Here is a 19640-nt window from a genome sequence, read left to right on the forward strand (position 1 = left end):
GGGGGAAGTCCACCGGGGCGTAGCGTCATCTAGGGCAGTGTGGATCTCTAGAGTTGTCAATGACGTGAAGCCGCCTCGGTGAGAGATAGGTCATGTGTACCATGTTATACTGGATTTGTTTGAATCGACTGCATACCGACACCTTCCGCACACTCTCATGTATCATTTCCCAGTCACGCGCCATGATCTCCTGCGGACACACCCGCTGCCATTTCTCCTCTACCTTTAGGGGTCCATTCTTTTTATCCTCCCTTAGCGCCCTATAGAGGTGCATGACAAACTTCTGCCCCCCCCGGCCATGGTGATCATGGTGACTACTGTATTCGTGTGCTCCGGAGCTTCTGGGAATGAAGGCCACAACTGCCGTGCTGTTGGCGCTATTTTTGCATACTGCAGGATTTGCCCTGTTCCCAACTCAAAGGTGTCTACTGCCTCCAGATAGGTGATAAATTTGTTATCCGGATAGAGGTCTGATAACATAAGGCAACCCCCCTCCTTTCACTTATCGATGGACATAACCCTCTAAATTTGAGCGAAGGCCGGCGTAAGCCAAAAATCAACCTGAGGGGCAAACGGCCTGGCCCGGATAAGTCTGTAAGCTACTCTATGCCATATCCCGGCTAATAGCCGTAACCAGCGGGGACTGCGCTCCCGTCTCCCCCGCCCACCAGAGAAGAGTTCCCAGCTGCTGATCCCCACAAGAGCCCGCTAGCAAGGACCTCTCCCAGGAGGGGTCCGTATCCAGCCAGGCGATGGCGTGTTGGAGTTGCGAGGCAAAGTAATCGAGCTCCATATCTGGGATTTCCAGGCCTCCCCTACCCGACCTGTGTTTCATTATGTCCAGGCTAACCGACTCTGCTTGCCGTTCCACAGCAATAAAGTAATTAGTGTGTCCAACTCCTTGAACACCCGATGCGGCAGTTTGAAGAAGGAACCCTGCATTGTGAATAGACATCGAGGCAAGACCACCATCTTTATCAGGGCGATCTTCTCCATTAGAGAAAGTTTGAGAGTGTTCCAGAAGGCAAAACTGCCCCAGGGACCCCGCAATATTCGCCCCATATTGTGGTGGTAAAAGGTGGACTCATCCCTGCCTATCCAGATCCCCAGGTAGCGTAGCGTATCAGTCACCCACGGAAGTCCCAAATCTGGGAGCTGAGTTCCGTCCCAGTCGGTCACAGACCCAATCGCGTAGAATTGCGACTTTGTTCTATTAATATATAGCCCAGAAGCCTCCGAAAATTCAGTCAGCGCCTCCATTAGCGACGGTAACGATCGAGCCGGCCGTTGCAGGTATATCAGGGCGTCATCGGCATATAGAGACACCATATGTTCTATACCACCCACCCGGATTCCCTGACCTCGGAGCGCCCGTCGGAGATAACATGCCAGTGGCTCCATTGCCAGGCCGAAGAGCAGGGGAGAAAGCGGGCACCCCTGCCTCATCCCTCTCTCGATAGGCAGTGTGTCCGACACATACCGACCCGTGCGAACCCTTGCCACCGGCCGCGCATATAGTAGTTTAACCCAATTAACAAATCCCTCCCCAGACCCAATTTTAGGAGCACCTGCCACAAACAGTCCCATCGGATCGAGTTGAATGCATGTTCGATATCAAGAAAAGCTAGTGTGCACTGCTGTGCGCTACCCTCTAAGGACTGCATAACATGCGCAAGACGGCGGATGTTCCATAGTGTATTCCTGCCCGGTATAAAACCAGACTGATCATCATGTACCAATCGACATAGGTGCAGGAGGAGCCTGTTCGTCAACACCTGGCTAATGATTTTAGGATCCACATTTAACATTGAGATTGGCCTATAAGAACTGGGGAGCAGGGGGTCCTTCCCTGGTTTGGGAATCATCCCCAAGAGTGCCTCGCACATGGAGTCTGGGAGGATACCGCTTTCGAAGGCTTCCACCATGATTTCCAACAATTTGGGGACCAGGACCCCCCATATTTTTCATAATGTTCAGCCGCTAGGCCATCCAACCCCGGGGATTTAGCAGTCAGCAGATGGCCGATTGCTGACCCCACTCCTCCCCCCTGAGCAGGGCCCCCAAGGACTCCTGACTCTCATGGTCTATGCACGGCAGTGGGGCTGGGGCTCAGAATAAATTTTGCTCAGATGGGCATGCTGTGTGTAAACCATACTTCCCAGTTTGGATTGGATGGTTAAAATAGGGTGGGGCTGAGTCTCCAGTCTAATCAAGCGCGCCAGTAGACACCCAGCTTTTTACCCCTCAGTATACCAACGGCGTCTACTCTGTTGAATTTGCCCAACGAGTCCCAGATGTCCCCTATCCTGCATCGTACCTCCGCCCACTTAGCCGGCCCATCCCTATTTTTGGGGAGCTGCTTTTCTAGCGCTGCCAAACGCCCTCCCTTTTGCCGTAGGTCTCGCTTGAGCGTTTTCTTCACCCCCACCTCCGTACACATGCAAACCCCGCAAGGCAACCTTCATCCCATCCCACTCGAATGCTCTAGTGCTAGCCGTACCCCAGTTTACATCAAAATAGGCCTCCAGCTCAGTATTTATTGCGTCCTTATAGAGCTTGGCTAGGGCTTCAACGTTTAGCCTCCACAGCGGTATCTTGAATCTCGGCCGACCTAGTGAGTATGTTATCAAGAGGGGGGAGTGATCAGACAGATATCGTGACAAATACTGTGCCTCCCCTATTTGATGGACCGCCTTTTTTTGGACAAAGAAATAGTCTAGTCTACTATAGGTATTGGCAGCAGGTGTGTGGCATGAATACACTCGATAACCAGGGTGGCGGTGTCTCCAAATATCCAGCAGGTGATAATTTTGAAGTATGCAACCCATAGCTTCTCTCATCCTAGGCTTGGCATCCCGCCTAGGGTGTTGTCGGTCTATCTCCCCATCAAGGGCACAGTTAAAATCCCCTGCAACTATCAATTCTGTGTCTGGATCCAGGTCTAACTGCCCCAGGACCTGACCCAAAAACTCCCCATCATCACTATTCGGGGCATATACATTCACTACAGACATGCAGCGGCCATCCAGAGTCCCTCACCACAATCACGTATCTCCCCTCCGGATCTTGTCTAACATGAACAGCTTTGAAGGGCCCTCCCGGGGCCACCCAAATTAGCGCCCCCCCTCGCAAACCCTGAATAGGAGGTCGCAAAAAACTGGCCCCTCCAGCGTCTCTGGACGTACTTAAGACAGTCTCCCCACAAATGCGTCTCCTGAAGGAGAGCGATACTGATCCCATACCGTCTGAGGTAAGTTGTCACCCGTATCCTTTTGACCACATTATTAAGCCCCAGGACATTCCACGTTACAAATGTATACTTCTGCGTGTCACCTGATATGAGTTAGTAAGGAATGACAAGAAAAAGGGTTGAGGCAAAGGACCTGCACCTATTAGTGTGAGTGGCTTTCAAATTTAGCGATGGTGCTCGAGTTGTCACTACTCGATTGCGGACGCTGCTCTTGGACGCTGGCCACCATGCCATATTACGCTTAAACAATTTTCAGTGGACCATAACAAAATGTAAAAATACGATGTGATGCTCTTTTTCGTGAATTATATCTCGAACTTTTGATCTATATATTGATCCTTTTTGAGCCCTGAAGATGTCTCATCTGTGAGACGAAACTAGTTGGCTAAGAGAAAAAGTCACTTGTACCTTTGGATTTTCTTGTGTGGATAAAGTAATAAAGAATACATTCCGATCACCAGTCAAGTCCGGACCTGGTCATTTTGGATCTACTTATTTGCAAAAAGACTTATATGATAATTTTTCTTGTTGGGTGCTGATTCCAAAATATTTCCTGGTATGAGTTAGTGTCCTTTGGCTCGGTAGCCCCCAACTACCACCTGCAGGGCTTCCACCCAAGTGTTATTGTGACCCGTTTCGTGCCAATCGCACCTGACCCCTATTAGCACAGAATAGACCAGACCCGGCAGTAGACCAAAGATAAAAACAACAGTGCAAATCTCCCAACCCCAACTCCCCCCTCCCCCAGGCAGAAGTACTCTAGTCCCATAACCCAACCCTGGTCTGTTGCCTCAGGACCCCCGCCCCAGTGCTCCTCCCTCCCCCCAAACTACCCTCCCCAACTTGAAGTAAGAACTAGAAGATATACAACGTTTTCAGATTCAGTCACCCCCCCGGTCTCTGATAGGAGCCGAACTGCCTGGCGCCGTGCGGCCCCGCCCAACCTAAAGTCTAGCCGGACAACCGCAGCACACCACAGCTGGCACATCAAAAGGGTTCAGTGGCGGCAAAGTACCCCCCATTTAGAACATTTCATCCCCCCCTCCCCACAGCACCTCTGGGCCCAGGGCCCCAGCCTGTACTTACAGTTACCATGTCCAAGAGCCCCAGGGTTGTGAGCGGTGTCCGACTCAAAAGTGTATTTCAGGAACCCCCCTCAACCTGGCCGGCGGCGTCCCCCAGGTCCGACTGCGTTTTCTGTCCCAAGCATAAGGGCAAAAACTGGTTTTGGGGAGCCGGGTTCCCTTTCCACGGCAAACATCTTGGAGAGCCGAAGGGCAGGAAACACGGAGCCGATCCAGTCCTCCGGGAATAGGTCTGCTGCCAGCCCCTCCGCTTTTTCCGGAAATCCCAAAAAGCAGAGGTTGTTCCTCCTCGACTGCCCCTCGCATCTTCCGCCCTATCCTATAGTCGGGTTGAGTTCCTGTAGGGCCGATATCATCTCCTGGAGCTGTTGGACCTCGGTCTGCCACACATGTAGGTCACCTTCGGTCGTAGTGACCGGTTCCGCCACCTTTCTGAGGTCCAAATGCAAATGAATAATATCCATGGCCATACCGTCCATCTTGGATTCCAACGCCACATGGGATTCACGTATGGCTTCCAGTTTGTCGGATTTGTCTTTAGCCGCCGAATCCTGATTTGTGCGCTGCTCCGGGTTCTTCCTGTGACGGTCCGCAGTTGTATGGCCTGGCAACGTATACTGCATTATTTTGTTGGCTTGGGCGTTCCTCAGTAGTCTATATCTCCCCAAGCCTGGCCCCCACATCTCAGGGCAACTCCCAGCGGCCCCCCTCTAACGATTAGTGGTGCAAAGACAAGCCTGCTGTGCAACCTGAAGTCAAGGATACCCACTGGTCGTCCGGGTGTCAGTCGTCTCACTTACCCCGCAGATGGTCGGGGTTCGCTTCTTGCCCCACAGGCTTCTAGTGCGTGCCCATTGCCTCTGGCCTAAATTAATGCAGAGCAATCACCCTGATGTTGATGATGATGATGATTATGATGTCACCCTGATGTTGCAGGATTCCGGTCAGTGGGGCAGGAGCAGCGCAGATATGCGACTAGCTGGCCATTTTGCTAAGCCACGCCCCCCCACTGAACCGAGTTAAAGGCAACTATTACAATCCAACTTCTGAAAATGTGATTACTGCCACTTGGACTTGATTACAAAATTTTGTTCACACTGATATGTGGATTAATATATCCAGGCTGCTGAGTCTAGAGTTAACAGGGTAGTACTTTGCAATCTCCTCTGTTGGGTACATGGTTGTGTTTTTCCACTGTTATACTGCCTGCCCCAGAGGGGGAACTGTACTGTCCTGCTTTGGGCCCCTGGGCCCCGCCTGCCCACGACCGGTGCGGCCGCCAGCCCGAGCACGCTGAACTCCACAGGCTCCCAGCACCGGGTACACTGGACCAGCGTCCCCCAGCACCGGAGTTACTGCCGCCACTCACAGCACCGGGACACCTGATGCACAGCAGTCTAATGGGGCTCTGGAGGTCCCACTAGGGGTCTAACATTGCCGGCCGTCCTCCAATCACTTCCCAGAGGGGGCCTAAGGGCCAGGGGAGTCCTTCGCCATCACAATCCCTCGCACGCTCCCGAGCCTTTTTCCACAGAAAGCGGGGCGGGTCATGCTGAGCACAGCAGGCCCCACTCACCAGGCTCATGTGCCGGACATCCCCCTCACCTCAGGCGGTAACTCAGCCAGTCTGTCCTCCACTGCAGCAACCCCTGCGGCGACCGCAGTGGCCAGGGGGGGTCCCACGAAGATCCAATCGCAGGGCTCAGCACACAAGCAGACCGACTAGCCCACGGTGATCTCTATTACTTGGGATAGGTCATGGACGTCATCTTAGGCAGCAGCATTCCACCGTGGCTCCGGAGGTCGTAAGTTGATTCCTCTCACCAGGGGCCATTTTTTCCCTCGCTTCAGGCCAGACCCTCGGGGTCAGGGGAGACCACTTTTGGTTAGCTTTAGTTTTGGGGTCACTGTTACCGCCAGGATTTTGCAGGATTCCGGTCAGTGGGGCAGGAGCAGAGCAGAAATGCGACTAGCCGGCCATTTTGCTAAGCCACGCCTGCCAGTGATGAAGGTATGCAGATATTTTGACCCCTAACTTGATTGATGATGGATGATGGATAGCAGGTGCCTGATGGTGGTCACTGACGACGAGTTGAATCTTTTCCTTGTCATCCAGCTGTACCTCTTGGAATAGACCTGCTGTGTGCTGCTAGTGGTGGCTGACATTGGGAGTATTGAGGACAATAGGGTTGTGACAAGTAGGTGTAACAGGGTACTAATATTGTTGGTAGGCTCCTCTGTATGATGGAAGACCTCTTCTTTGAGCTCCTCGAAATGGTTCTTTATGATACTGAAGCATCCCCAGTGGCTTAGCTGTGTCAGTATTCGTCTTGATACTTTGAAGCGCCTCATTGAAGTCTTTGCCATAAAGGGCTTCTCCGTCAAAAGGGGGGTCATGGATGTTGTTCTGTTCCTCAGTGCGGAAAGATGGTGTTCTAAGCCATCCCTGATGGTGTAAAACAACTGCACCTGCAAGTGATATAAAGCCTGGGGTTGCAATGTCCAGCGACTCCCGCCACAGCACAAAAGCCTTGTACCTCTGTTTACCTTTTTGCACTAAGAAAATAAACTCCCACAAAGAGAGAGATTACTTTCTCAATACAATGGTTGAACGACCTACAAAGAGCAGGACATTCGTCATGGTAACCTGGCAAACTTCTGATGGATACACTGGTGGATGTCTACAGGAGAACACCATGGCTCTTTTCCCAACTCAAAATTAAGCTGAGGAAATACAAGTTTGACAGGACAGGAAGAATTCCAATTTGCAACAATGTCAAAGCTGTGAAGAATTACAAATGTTGCTTTTTGGAGAGTACTATGCCTGAAAATGTTATCGCCCCTTTGAAGGTGAAAGCGAGTTACGCTGGTAATCAGTAATAAGGAGGCTCTCACATGCTTCTACAGATTCTGTGCTTTAGGCACTCTTGTTTAAGAGGTTTTGATTTTAGATCCCTTGGTCATAAATTAGGTCTTTATTTTTTAACCGTTCTAATAGTGCACTTCACAAGAAATAAACCGATGTGTGGAAGCTTGTGTGTCTCAAAGAAGGCAAAACATCCATATTGATTATTCTTTGACATGGAGATGTTACCCGGTGCGTCTAGATAAACACCAGCGCACTAGTCACAAGAACTTACCAGAAGGAAGTTACCCAGACATAATATCGAAGTCTGGTGATGTTCGACTGCTGAGGAGTATGCACAACATTTGAATCAAAAAGAGAGTGCACGAGAGGGAGGCGGTATTATTTTAAGGGTGAATGGAACTGGAATTGTTTTTTACAAAACACTGTTAAGAAGTAAAAGCAGTAGAAATGTATAAACAACCCAAAAAAGTCTTGCATCAAACACAGAACTTCCTCTTCTTTCTACCACTATTTGAAAAACCAGCAACTAGGTAGGAATTGTTGGTGAGGCAAAGGAAGGCGCAATAGCTTTGCATGAGGAGGGGCCTCTTCGGCTGGGAGTCTCAGTGCTAAAAGAGACAGAATTCTTTTGAGAAGCATTTTTTTCTGATCTACCCGTAGCATGTGGAATTCACCACCAGTTGGGAAGGAGAGCCCGATGGTTGCAAGAGAAATCGTTATTTCAACATTTGGAACCACATCTTCTCATAGTCACCACTAAACATATTTTCCTATACAGTCTATACATTAATTATCAGGTCAGTAGCAATTACCCTGGTTTTGTAGCTCATCCAGGTCCATGAACCTGCTGGGACGAGGATTGAACCCCATAGCAGCTTCAAGCTCTTTCTCCCTTTTTCTGCGTAACTCCTGTTCATGAGCCTTTTTCGCCACTTCTTCAGACAGCTCATCCAGCTCACTCTTCTGGGGAACTGGAAAATCAATTCCTGCAATACAAGCCCAATGTGATGTGATTATTTTATGCAGGCAGCCCCTTTCTACACTTGCTATTTGTCACATCGTCGCTTTCACTGAAGCCACTGAGAAGCAATCAGATGAAGCATATGTAAGGCTATTTGCAGTGACCAGTCTAGTTAATAAAGACGCTCCACCCCACTTGTTACTATTGTGTCCATGGGATTACTGGTACTAAAATAAAGAAATAACTAAATTAATTACTAAAATAACTACTACCGACAGTGACAAAGTACAACTCGTACTATAAAAGTAAAATTACATAAAATGAATACAATGTAAAATATAAATTATCTAAAATATAAACTATGAACTCTAATTAATTTGTAATATGGAAATATTGTTTGTTTGTATAAGCTTTATTCGAGACAATTCTCATAAAAGCACATAAAATCAGAACAGTTACACAAAATACATAATACAGAGTAAAAATTCATTAAACACAGTGCAGCTCATACAACATTACAGATAAAACAATTTATACCAATACATAAAAGTTTATTAATTTATTAAAAGGAATCCCTAAATTACCTGCAATCCCCTAAGGACCGTCGTCTTATCGCCCAAGCCCAACCCATGTATTTGGCGACACCCATGACTATCGAATCCTGATATGTTGTACATAGGATTCTTAGGGCCACGGAACTATCGCGTGTCCCCAAATTTTTGCATACCGGCGAGAGCCATTTCCTCCTTGGGTTCACATAGGCTTCACATGAAAAGAGGAAATGGCCTAGGCTCTCCTCGGCATTTTCACAGGCAGGACATAGGCTATTAGTGGGTCTGTGCCAACCAGATGTCAATTTCTTAAGAGGGATAGATCCTGACCTTAACTGGAAAATGAGTTTCCTGTCCATTGGTACCGTGATGTTATCCCAATAATTTTCTAGGACAGGTAAAGTTTTTGTCTCCAGGAAACGACCAGACATTGAATCTGCCCTGGTGTCATTCAGCATCTTGCCTCCCACCCAATCCCAGTATTGCTCTTTGAGGGCTTCTTTGCTTGGGAAGGTTTCTCCCTCAGGGTTGTTCCAAAGATTTGAAAACCCTAGATTTACCAACATGGTCTTCAGATGTTTTAACCATTTTATCTTATGGAAGGTATCTTCCTTGATTATCCACAAAAAGCCCTCCGCGTACTGTCTTATTTCTGGAGTCGTCCAGAGGCGTCTCCAGTAAAGAACTGGTCGCAATCGAGCTCTGTCGATGATCGTGCGTCTACCAAGCTCCATAAACAATGGGATCAGGGGGGTGCTCTGCGGAAGTCCAGTAATCCCGCGCATGAACTTGTTCTCGGAGGTCTGAAGAGCCATCAGACTATTCCAAGCCCATAGTTCAGCGCCATATAAGGTGGCACCCAAAACCTTCGCATCATACACTGTCAGTGCGGGTTTTATAGGTTTTGTTTTTGATTTACGGTGTTCCCCCCTTAAGGCACCTGATAGCTGCTGGTGCTTTAGGACTACTTTGTTCACATGATGCGTCCAGCCAGTCCCCCCCGCAATCTGCACTCCCAAATATGTAAATTCATTGACTATGTCGAGCCTGCTGTTATTTAGGGTTATCTTAGGATAGCTTCTACTTCCAGCAGAGAAGGCCATTAATTTAGTTTTTCCTACGTTTACCTCTAGCCCGTGCTCCATGCAAAAAGCATCAAAAATGCTTAATGCACGCTGCAGCCCCATGGGAGTCTTGGACAAAATAAGAGTGTCGTCAGCGAACATCAGGATCGGAACCCTGGTGTCCGCCAACGAAGGGGCATCGACACTAGCCCTCAGCATTCTCTCGACTATCCCGTTAATAAATAACGAGAAAAGTAGAGGGGCCATAGAACAGCCTTGCCTAACACCCCTTTCCACAGGGAAGTCCACTGTTGTCTCGCTACTTCCTCCCCATTGGACTCTGGCAAAGTTGGATTCGTGCAGTCGCATAATTAATGTTAGCAGTTCTGCAGGAATCCCCAGCTTTTGGAGCACCGACCATAGCTTGTACCTGGGGACTAGATCGAACGCAGCCCGCAGATCGACAAACGCGACATACAGGCTGCCCCTTCCCAGCTCAACGGTTTTCCACCTCAATATTGTGAAGCGAAAGACCTGGTCAATGGTACTAGTAGCTCGCCTAAATCCCGCTTGATATGGGGAGAGGGCGCTGTTGTCTTCTACCCAGTCCATTAGCTGGTTTGTTACCATTCTTCCGACTATTTTCTGCACAGTGGCTATTAAGCTTATGGGCCTATAATTTGCAGGCAGTGAGCGATCACCCTTCTTGTGGATGGGGATAATGGTTGCTCCTTTCCAAATGTCTGGAACCACTGCCCCCTTTGCTAGGGCATTTGCTACAAGCAGGATGTATCTCGCCCATCTAGCCACATCATGTTTAAAAATATCAGGGGGGATACCATCTGGGCCAGGCGCCCTCCCACATTTCGCCGAACTGATGGCAATTTCTGCTTCACTGAGGGAGAATAAATCTTCGATTGCATAGGCCGGGATTATATCTTCAGCTGTCACGGATATATTACTTTCCGCGTACTGGGGCCCGAAATAATCGACCCAGGATTCCACTGGTACCTTATTGTCAGGTTTTGCTGGGCCCGCACCACTACCCCACTTGATGATTTTCCAAAATAACATTGAATCTTTGTTATCGGAGGCTTCTTTTAATTGGGCCCAATGGTCTTCGTCCCATTTCTTTTTTGCACGATAAATGGCTGCTTTGTACAATTTCCTATGCTTAATCACTGCAGCACGATCCCTGTTCCTTATTGCCTGCCCCAGATCTAGACGTGCTGCTCTGCAATGATTATCGAACCACCTACCCACTTCTTTAGTTTTCTTCCCTTTTCTTTTCTTTATAAAAAAACATGGTCTTAAAGAGGAGAATAACTTATTGTGGATTTCAGTGATAACTTTGTCCCCGGGAGCCACTGGGACGGCAGCTTCAATCTCGGAAATTGCACCATCAACCTTATTAATGATATATGTCATAGTGACTTCGTTTGCTAGCACCTTGGGCCATTTTAGCCTTCGCTCATCATTACTTAAAAGAGGGGTTTCATCGTGTGTCTCAATAGGGTTTCCCAAACCTGCATTCCACCACTTATGTGACACACATAGGGGGTTGTGATCACTTTCAACCCGGGGCCTAACTGCCATGTCAACAACCCCATTCCACAGCTGGAGACTACACAATATGTAGTCAATTCGGCTCCTATTAATACCATTGTCGAAAGTGAAACTGCCCTCCCTATCACCAGGTGTCCTACCATTGAGGGCTCTTATACCATATTCCAAACATATTCCATTTAACAGTAAAATCTCTTTTGTCCATCGCTTCACAGGTTGTAAGTTTAAAGATGGTACTCCCCAGAGATTATCCTCTTCACACTCATTAAGGTCGTTTGTACAGTTCAAGGGTTCAAAGGTCCTATTTAAATCCCCTGCAATTATCTTTGCATTTCCCTGGGAATTGGCCTCCATAACATCAGACAACATCTCGATGGTGGATAGATTTGTTACTTTGCCACCTCTCACATAGATATTATATAAATCTATTGGTTGGCCTTTTGCAACAGAGATTCTAAGGGCTTGTAGATCACTATTTCCCAGGTCAAGGATTTTTATGTCAATATGCAAACCCAGTCTGACCCACACTGTTAAGCCACCCTTTGGCCGCCCTCTTACCCCTTTGATGGCTGGTATATAATAATTCAAGTAACCTAAGCAAAAGAGTGGATCACAAGCCCAGGTTTCTTGGAAACAACAAATGTCAAAGCCACTTATGAAATCTACCCAAAGCTGGGAGTCCAACTTGCTGGCCAACCCGGCGATATTCCAAGACAAAAGGGTGCCAATATCTGCATTTGTTCCGTCCCGAGCTTTGGCAAGCGGAGATTCGTGGGATGACATAGAAATTCCCATTAAACTAGCCAGCCTATCTGAGTCATCCTTTGAGCCCACAACTAAGTCATCCATTACAGGGTATAAGGCATTTGAATTTGATGTTCCTAGTCTAAAGCCACCTTCTTCGGCCACACACCCAGCCTCGGTGTTGTTCTCCTTTATATTTGTAGCAATAATATTACCACAGACATCACCCAACGCCTCTACTTCTTTTGAAATTCCGCCCATGCTGTCAGTACCAGTGTGTCAATATCCCCAGCCCGACTCCTGCCATCCTACGTGGGGATTATTGTGTGTATGTGGAGTATAATTAAAACTAGCATGGGGAGGTGGTAAAGAAACAACTGGCCATTGCGCAATGGGGGGGATTATGGGCTCGTTTAGTAGGCTTGTAGCTATACTTGTTGGTCTGGGGTAAAAGAAGGTGAGGTCCACAATACCAATACCGCCCTTGTTTGTTCCCCATCCCTGCCTTGTTATCCATCCCACCACCCTAGGATCTTGAAAATTAACCACTATACATTCCCCCCCCAGGGTTTTTGGTGTGTAGCCCATCCAGTCAATTCTCCTAGCCCCTATTATTAGCCCATCTAGCCCATCTATTGACACGAACGGAAGGTGAAGGACGTGATCCAGGAGAGTTAGAAATACAAAGGAGCAACCTTTCAACCATCTGTATAGACTAAATCATTACAGAGGTTCATTGCACATCTAGCCGGCCTGACTAAGACGGACCGACAATAGGATTCAGAAAGAGACCAGGACTCCATGCGGAGCTAGGTCTGCAAGAGGCTGTCCCACATATATATACAGTCCTGATGAAGACCCGCCCCTGATGCGTGAAAACACCGCATCGCCCCCCAGGGTCGAAACGTCGACGCAATCCCCGCTTTTGGCGTGAACAAACTATTCAAAACCCTGTAGGATCCAAGATTGAATTGATGTACCTACAGGATTATTGTATATATATAGTTGTTGATTCCAAAAAGTATATGAAGTAACACATTTTACTTGTTGTTTTTAGTGTGTATTATGCTTTAGCACAAAGTTTTTGTGCCATATATGTTTTAAATATTCGTTTTGGGACAGTGATTGAAGTAATCTGTCTTCACATGTGAAAGTATTTGAGTAAAAATTTGCTTTCATTTTTCTTTGTGGTCAGTGTGTTCGTTTGTGAATGTATTAGTACACCTGTCTTGATATCCTGGTTAGGAACGAGACCTGCAAAAGGAAACATTGAAATACTAAAGCAGTGTGTATTTTTGTCCGACAGAACCATTATTATTTTGTCTATCTCCCATCTATACCACCCGGCAGAGGACGATTTTCCTTTAACCAGTGCATGGTCTTGTTTTTGAGCATCTGGAAGTTTTCTCTCTGTCCTGGGGGTAAAGGTGGTACATTGATGAGAACTGCCACATAGGGGAAGGAGTCTGGAGTTAGATTGATTGGGGGTTTTCTATGAGGTGGCTTTGGCAAGGGCGTTGGGATGGATTTGGGAACTTGGGGGACAGGTTGAAGGGCAGGTTTCTGCACCTGTTTGCTATTAGCTAGGGGCGCTGTTGGGGCTTTAACAGCCGGCTGATAAACATTAACCCCATTTCCTACCCCCTTGGTGTTTGGGGGTATACATGTGTTGGTAGTGGCGCTTGCAGATGTTGATGCTTTACCCACTTGTTGGCACAAGTTAGCCACAACGTTTACGTTGGCCGGTTGTTTTTGTGGCTGGGGTAATGAGGACTGTATGGGATGTGTCGGATTCGACTGTGAAGGTTCAGAACCCGAAGTCGCTTTATCGGCCCTAGCTGTGGGTTTTGCAGTGACTTTTGCTGGGGGTTTATTTTGTTTGGAAGGTAAAGGGGAGCCATTTCTAGGATTTCTACCCTTGTCCTGAGTGTGGGGGGTATTCACGACCTGAGGGTTTGAGTTTGTTTCCATCCTGCTTGCTTTGATCAGGGATTTTGTAGAATAGAAATTGTCTAAAGTTTTTTGCTCAAAGTGGTTTAACCTATCAATGAGTTTAGCAATTCTATCCTCTATGGGAGTGAGTACCAGTCTAAACATTTTTTCCAATTCAGGAAGCACATTTGCGAATAATACATCATTGTCTTTACTTGGTACTTTTGGAATGAAACAAGAATCGTCCACTTTGTCTTCATTATCCTGAGAAGTAGGAGTGGTTGGTATTACACATCCTGTTCTTTGTACTGGCTCATTAACTGTATTCCCAATGTTCACAGATGTATGTAACTTCCTACTTTTTGATGGTGGTCGGGCCATTTTTTTGCAGTTTTTTACAGCAGCTGGACGTTTCCTTTTAGCCCCAGTTTTAGAATTGGCAGGTATAACTTGATGGCCCAAATCAGAGAGCGATAATGGGTGAGATGTACTACCACAAGTATTGTTTGAATCCGTCGCGGCAGTCTTGATTATGTTGTCACCCAGGGCCTCAGAGCCTTCGTTTGTAACTGGAAGGCTCACTGATGAAAGAGGGGTTACCAAAGTGGGGTAGACAACATTTGAAGACTTGTCCATAGAGTTCTTGAGTATTTCAATGGATAGCCTACGCTCGGCGCGCTTCTCTGCCAAAGTTAGTTCTTTATCTATTGCCAGTGAGCGATTGAAAAAGAATTTATCTAAGGGACCAATGGCCAAAGGGCCAGACTCCGTTGGAAGAGACATCAAGTGACTGGTTGTAGGACTTGTATTAGTAGCAGTCGCCATAATGAATACGAAGTAATACAAAGGAATCTGTGTCACTTACTAAGATAGATGGCGTATCACACGATCAAGGGGGATGGCCCAGCCCGGCCTCCTTCGGCCCCGGACGGCCACAGACGGTCCCGCCCTTGTCCCGGGCTTCTCCCGGCGCCCTCCCGCGCGCTCCCGCGCAGCGGGGATGGTACTCCTCTTTTATTGCTGGCTGATTGGTCTCTAGGGGCGGAGCCGGCAGGGAGAGCAGCCCAGATGACCACGGGCGCGCGGGGGCTCCTGGAACTTGGAGTCCCCCGCCTCTGGCTCGCAGCCCTGCCGGTCGGTGAACAAAGCAAACCCTTGCAGCCTTAAGCACACTCCTGGCCGCGAAGCGGGACCCGCGAAGCGGGTCCGGCGAGGGGCAGCGGCGGGAGCAGGCAACAGGCGACGCGGGCAGCAGCAAGCACCCTCAGCTCCCTCCTCTCTCTCGAAGCAAACGGTCCGTCGATATCCTCAGGGTTTAGGGAATCCACAGAAAGTGTTGAAGGACTCCGCTTTGGCCGTCCGGGTGGGGGCGGAGCCGGCAGGGAGAGCAGCCCAGATGACCACGGGCGCGCGGGGGCTCCTGGAACTTGGAGTCCCCCGCCTCTGGCTCGCAGCCCTGCCGGTCGGTGAACAAAGCAAACCCTTGCAGCCTTAAGCACACTCCTGGCCGCGAAGCGGGACCCGCGAAGCGGGTCCGGCGAGGGGCAGCGGCGGGAGCAGGCAACAGGCGACGCGGGCAGCAGCAAGCACCCTCAGCTCCCTCCTCTCTCTCGAAGCAAACGGTCCGTCGATATCCTCAGGGTTTAGGGAATCCACAGAAAGTGTTGAAGGACTCCGCTTTGGCCGTCCGGGTGGGGGCGGAGCCGGCAGGGAGAGCAGCCCAGATGACCACGGGCGCGCGGGGGCTCCTGGAACTTGGAGTCCCCCGCCTCTGGCTCGCAGCCCTGCCGGTCGGTGAACAAAGCAAACCCTTGCAGCCTTAAGCACACTCCTGGCCGCGAAGCGGGACCCGCGAAGCGGGTCCGGCGAGGGGCAGCGGCGGGAGCAGGCAACAGGCGACGCGGGCAGCAGCAAGCACCCTCAGCTCCCTCCTCTCTCTCGAAGCAAACGGTCCGTCGATATCCTCAGGGTTTAGGGAATCCACAGAAAGTGTTGAAGGACGCCGCTTTGGCCGTCCGGGTGGGGGCGGAGCCGGCAGGGAGAGCAGCCCAGATGACCACGGGCGCGCGGGGGCTCCTGGAACTTGGAGTCCCCCGCCTCTGGCTCGCAGCCCTGCCGGTCGGTGAACAAAGCAAACCCTTGCAGCCTTAAGCACACTCCTGGCCGCGAAGCGGGACCCGCGAAGCGGGTCCGGCGAGGGGCAGCGGCGGGAGCAGGCAACAGGCGACGCGGGCAGCAGCAAGCACCCTCAGCTCCCTCCTCTCTCTCGAAGCAAACGGTGGAAATATTGGCTTCTAAGCACATAATTAACAAGAACTGGAAATGGCAATAGGTCTGGATTATAAATGAAAGTGTCTTGTGACACTGATGGGTGTAGACACGCAATAAGTCATCTTCCAGGCAGCATTCTGTCACTCATCTCATTAATTCACTGATATATCTTTCCGTTCACCATATCACACACCTGCAATGAAAACACACACAAACTCAACAAAATAAGCCAACTAAATTAGGACTTCTCATACCCCCAAAGAGACATAAACAAAAAGCCCTAGCTGGCTGATTCTAGGGCAATGCCCCCAAAATCTGGGACTCCCTCCCAGCATATCTCAGAACCAACCCCTTCTACATGACCTTCAAGAGAAAACTAAAGGACCTCCTAGATAACCACTGCTCACCCCGTGGTAGCTTGGCACGAGCAGACAGGCTTATCCTAAAGGCAATGTGTAAAGTATTTGTACTGAAAACAGTACAGTAACACAGTGAAAACACCACAAATAGACACCATACCAGCTCAGAAAAATAGAATATTTTTATCTAAACTTAGTAAGAATGACACAACAAAAATCCAACATACATGTATCAAATTATGACTTTAGAAAAGTTATTTAAAAAATAGAACAAAATAGCTCCAACTGGGGCTATTACGACGACGTGACAGGCATAAATCCAAAGTACGGTGCTGAACGCAAGGTCCGCTGTGTCAGGCACGGAGTCACTTGGACCCCCAAACAAAAGTACCTGGAAAATGAAGTCTAGGGATGATGCACGGCGTCGTGGAAGTGAGGAGTTGGTGCTGAGGTCGGAGCGGGTCCCTGGTTGCCATGGGGGAGGCAAGGCATGGAGTCCGTGGTGAGGCGAGGCGTCAATTCCAGGACAGGGGAAGATAGGCAGCGTTGGCAGTGAAGCATAGGTTCCGGTGAGGCGAAGAGTTTGTGAAGCCACCCTCATCTGTTATCGGCTCTGCAATAATGCGATGAAGGGCCTGGCGGCGTAGGTACAAGCACTGGTATCGGGAAGGCAGATGACTGCAGACATCGACAAGCGATTAAGGGTGTAGAAGCTGTGGTTTAGGTGCAGCGGTGCATCGTGCTTTTCATAAATGGTGCCCCTGGCCTTGGTGCACGTTGCAGCATCACTTGCAGCAGCGCTGAAAGTGGTGGAGTTGTTTTTCTTGCTTTGCAGCATCATCCACAGAATTTTCAGGGCCAGGAACTGGAATTGGCACTCTTTTGAATGCAAGAGTCCGGGTGTGGATCATTGGGCTGCAGGTGAAGTCTTCGTGGGCCTGAGACTTTAGAACAGGAGGCCAGCACACACAGGCCCCTGGAGATTCTTCTTCAGTCTGGTTCACAGCAAAGTTCCAGTCCTTGTCCTTTCCTTAGCAGAAGCAGAGACTGTAGGCCAACCCAGCATAGCCCACACAGCAGAGGTTCCTCTTGAGTCCAAAAGTGATCTAATTCTCTGGAGTGTAAGGCCCAATACGTATACCCCATTTTCTCTTTGTGGCGAGGGTCTCTGAGCCCAGCCGAAACCAGTTGTGTTCTCTCTGGTGCAGCATCAATGCAGAAGATGGAGACAGCATTGTGCAGAGGAGACACTGCCTATTCAGCACCACTCTAAATGCACTGCTTATTCAGCACCACTCTAAATGCAGCCAAGGCCGAGTCAGCCCAACTATGAGTCACCCAGGTAAGGCAGGACTCACCACAACCCTCCTTGTGGGGATCTATTGTGAATGCACATCTCCAGCTCCTATCAGTCCAAAACCAAACAGTCAATACACAAACTCGCAGAGGCACACATGATGGTTAAACCAAAAAAATACCTACTTTCTAAAAGTGGCATTTTTAAACACACAATTTAAAAACCATCTTCCTAAAAAGATATGTTAGTAAATTCTGAGTTCAGAGAGCCCAAACTCCATTTGTCCATCTGGTCTCAATAGTCATTTATAACTGTAAGATGTTACAAAGCAACTCTCATGTTAGCCTATGGGACAGACAGCCTTTCAATAGTGAAAAACGACATTGGTAGTACATAAGACATGTACAACACACCAGTACATAGCCTACCTTTTACATACACATCACCTTGCCCATGGTGTACCTTGGGCCTACCTGAGGGGTGCCTTACATGTAAGAAAAGGGAAGGTGGGGGCCTGGCAAGTGGAAGCACTTCCACGTTGATATGGCAGTTAAAAACTGCATGTGCAGACACTACAGTGGCAGGTCCAAGACAGATTTGAAGGGGCTACTTGTGTGGGTGGCACAATGAGTGCTGCAGGCCCACTAGTAGCATTTGAGTTACAGGCCCTGGCACACTCAGTGCACTTTAATAGGGGCTTACCAGTAAATCAAATATGGCAATCATGGATAATGAATCATAATAACAATTTCCCTATGGAGTATCTGAACTTTGACACTGATCAGCAGTGGCAAAGTGCCCAAAGAGTCCAAGTCAGCAAAACCGAAATTCAGCATACCATAAAAAATACAGGACGTAGAGGCAAAAATTCAGGGGAAGCCACACCAAGGATGCCAAGTCTAACACGTGTTCTCTCCAGCTGAAAAATTGGGAGAACTACCCACCCTCTTGGGAGTTCTCATCACTAAGGCAGAAGAATCTTGGCAGACCAACAGCATTGCGTGTTCTTTACCGGGGCGGTGTTCAATGAATGAATGATGCACATTTGCAGAGTGCATGGCTACTCAGCAAGAGTCACTGAGTGCTAAATAGTCTCCATCTAACAAATACAGAACATCCCTTACCACAGAATATCCAGGTTTTGATCTGTTTCTTAAGTTCCCTATGTCAGTAACAGCTCTGAGGGATTCTGTGAGTTCCAACCTATGGCTCCCAGGAACCTGACGGAGCTACCTTCTGTCTGGGCGCGGCGAATTCTAGGAACGCAGGCCAAGCCCAAGGAGGATTACCTTAGGGTTCTGTCTGGCATGTAATGGCTCACTCTCTTTCTGATATAGCCTGCTTCGCTTTGAAAAACAGCACCAGAGCCTAAAATCTGATCCTCTTCCTCATAGGAAGTCAATGTAAAGCTGTAAGGTGCAGGTACATATGAGTCCTGAGCTTAAGGTCAGTACCAGCCTTGGCAGCAGCATTTTGAACCACCAGAAGACGATGAAGAAGATAATCTGGGTGGCATAGGTACAAGACATTGACATAGTCCAGTCTGGAAGTAACCAGTGCCTGGACCACGATTTTCCAAGTATCCAATGTGAGTAATGGAAGGAATTTCCTCAACATTCATAAAAGGCCAAAGCAAGACCCAACTACCAACTGGACTTGTGATCTCAAGAGAGCACTATCAATATATGTAC

At 48.7% G+C, this 19640-nt stretch overlaps 1 protein-coding gene across 2 annotated transcripts in view; it reads right to left on the reverse strand.

Moving 5' to 3' along the window:
• Window positions 1-19640, reverse strand: part of USP54 (ubiquitin specific peptidase 54) — a 1809222-nt gene that overhangs the window by 660876 nt on the left and 1128706 nt on the right. For both annotated transcript variants that reach the window (XM_086922134.1, XM_086922133.1), the window contains exon 16: window positions 8017-8190. In XM_086922134.1, the coding sequence (XP_086778260.1) occupies window positions 8017-8190 (174 nt within the window). The remainder of the gene's footprint in view (window positions 1-8016; window positions 8191-19640) is intronic.

This window comes from Lissotriton vulgaris, chromosome 5 (assembly GCF_964263255.1).
Source record: "Lissotriton vulgaris chromosome 5, aLisVul1.2, whole genome shotgun sequence".
NCBI classification, from domain to species: domain Eukaryota; kingdom Metazoa; phylum Chordata; class Amphibia; order Caudata; family Salamandridae; genus Lissotriton; species Lissotriton vulgaris.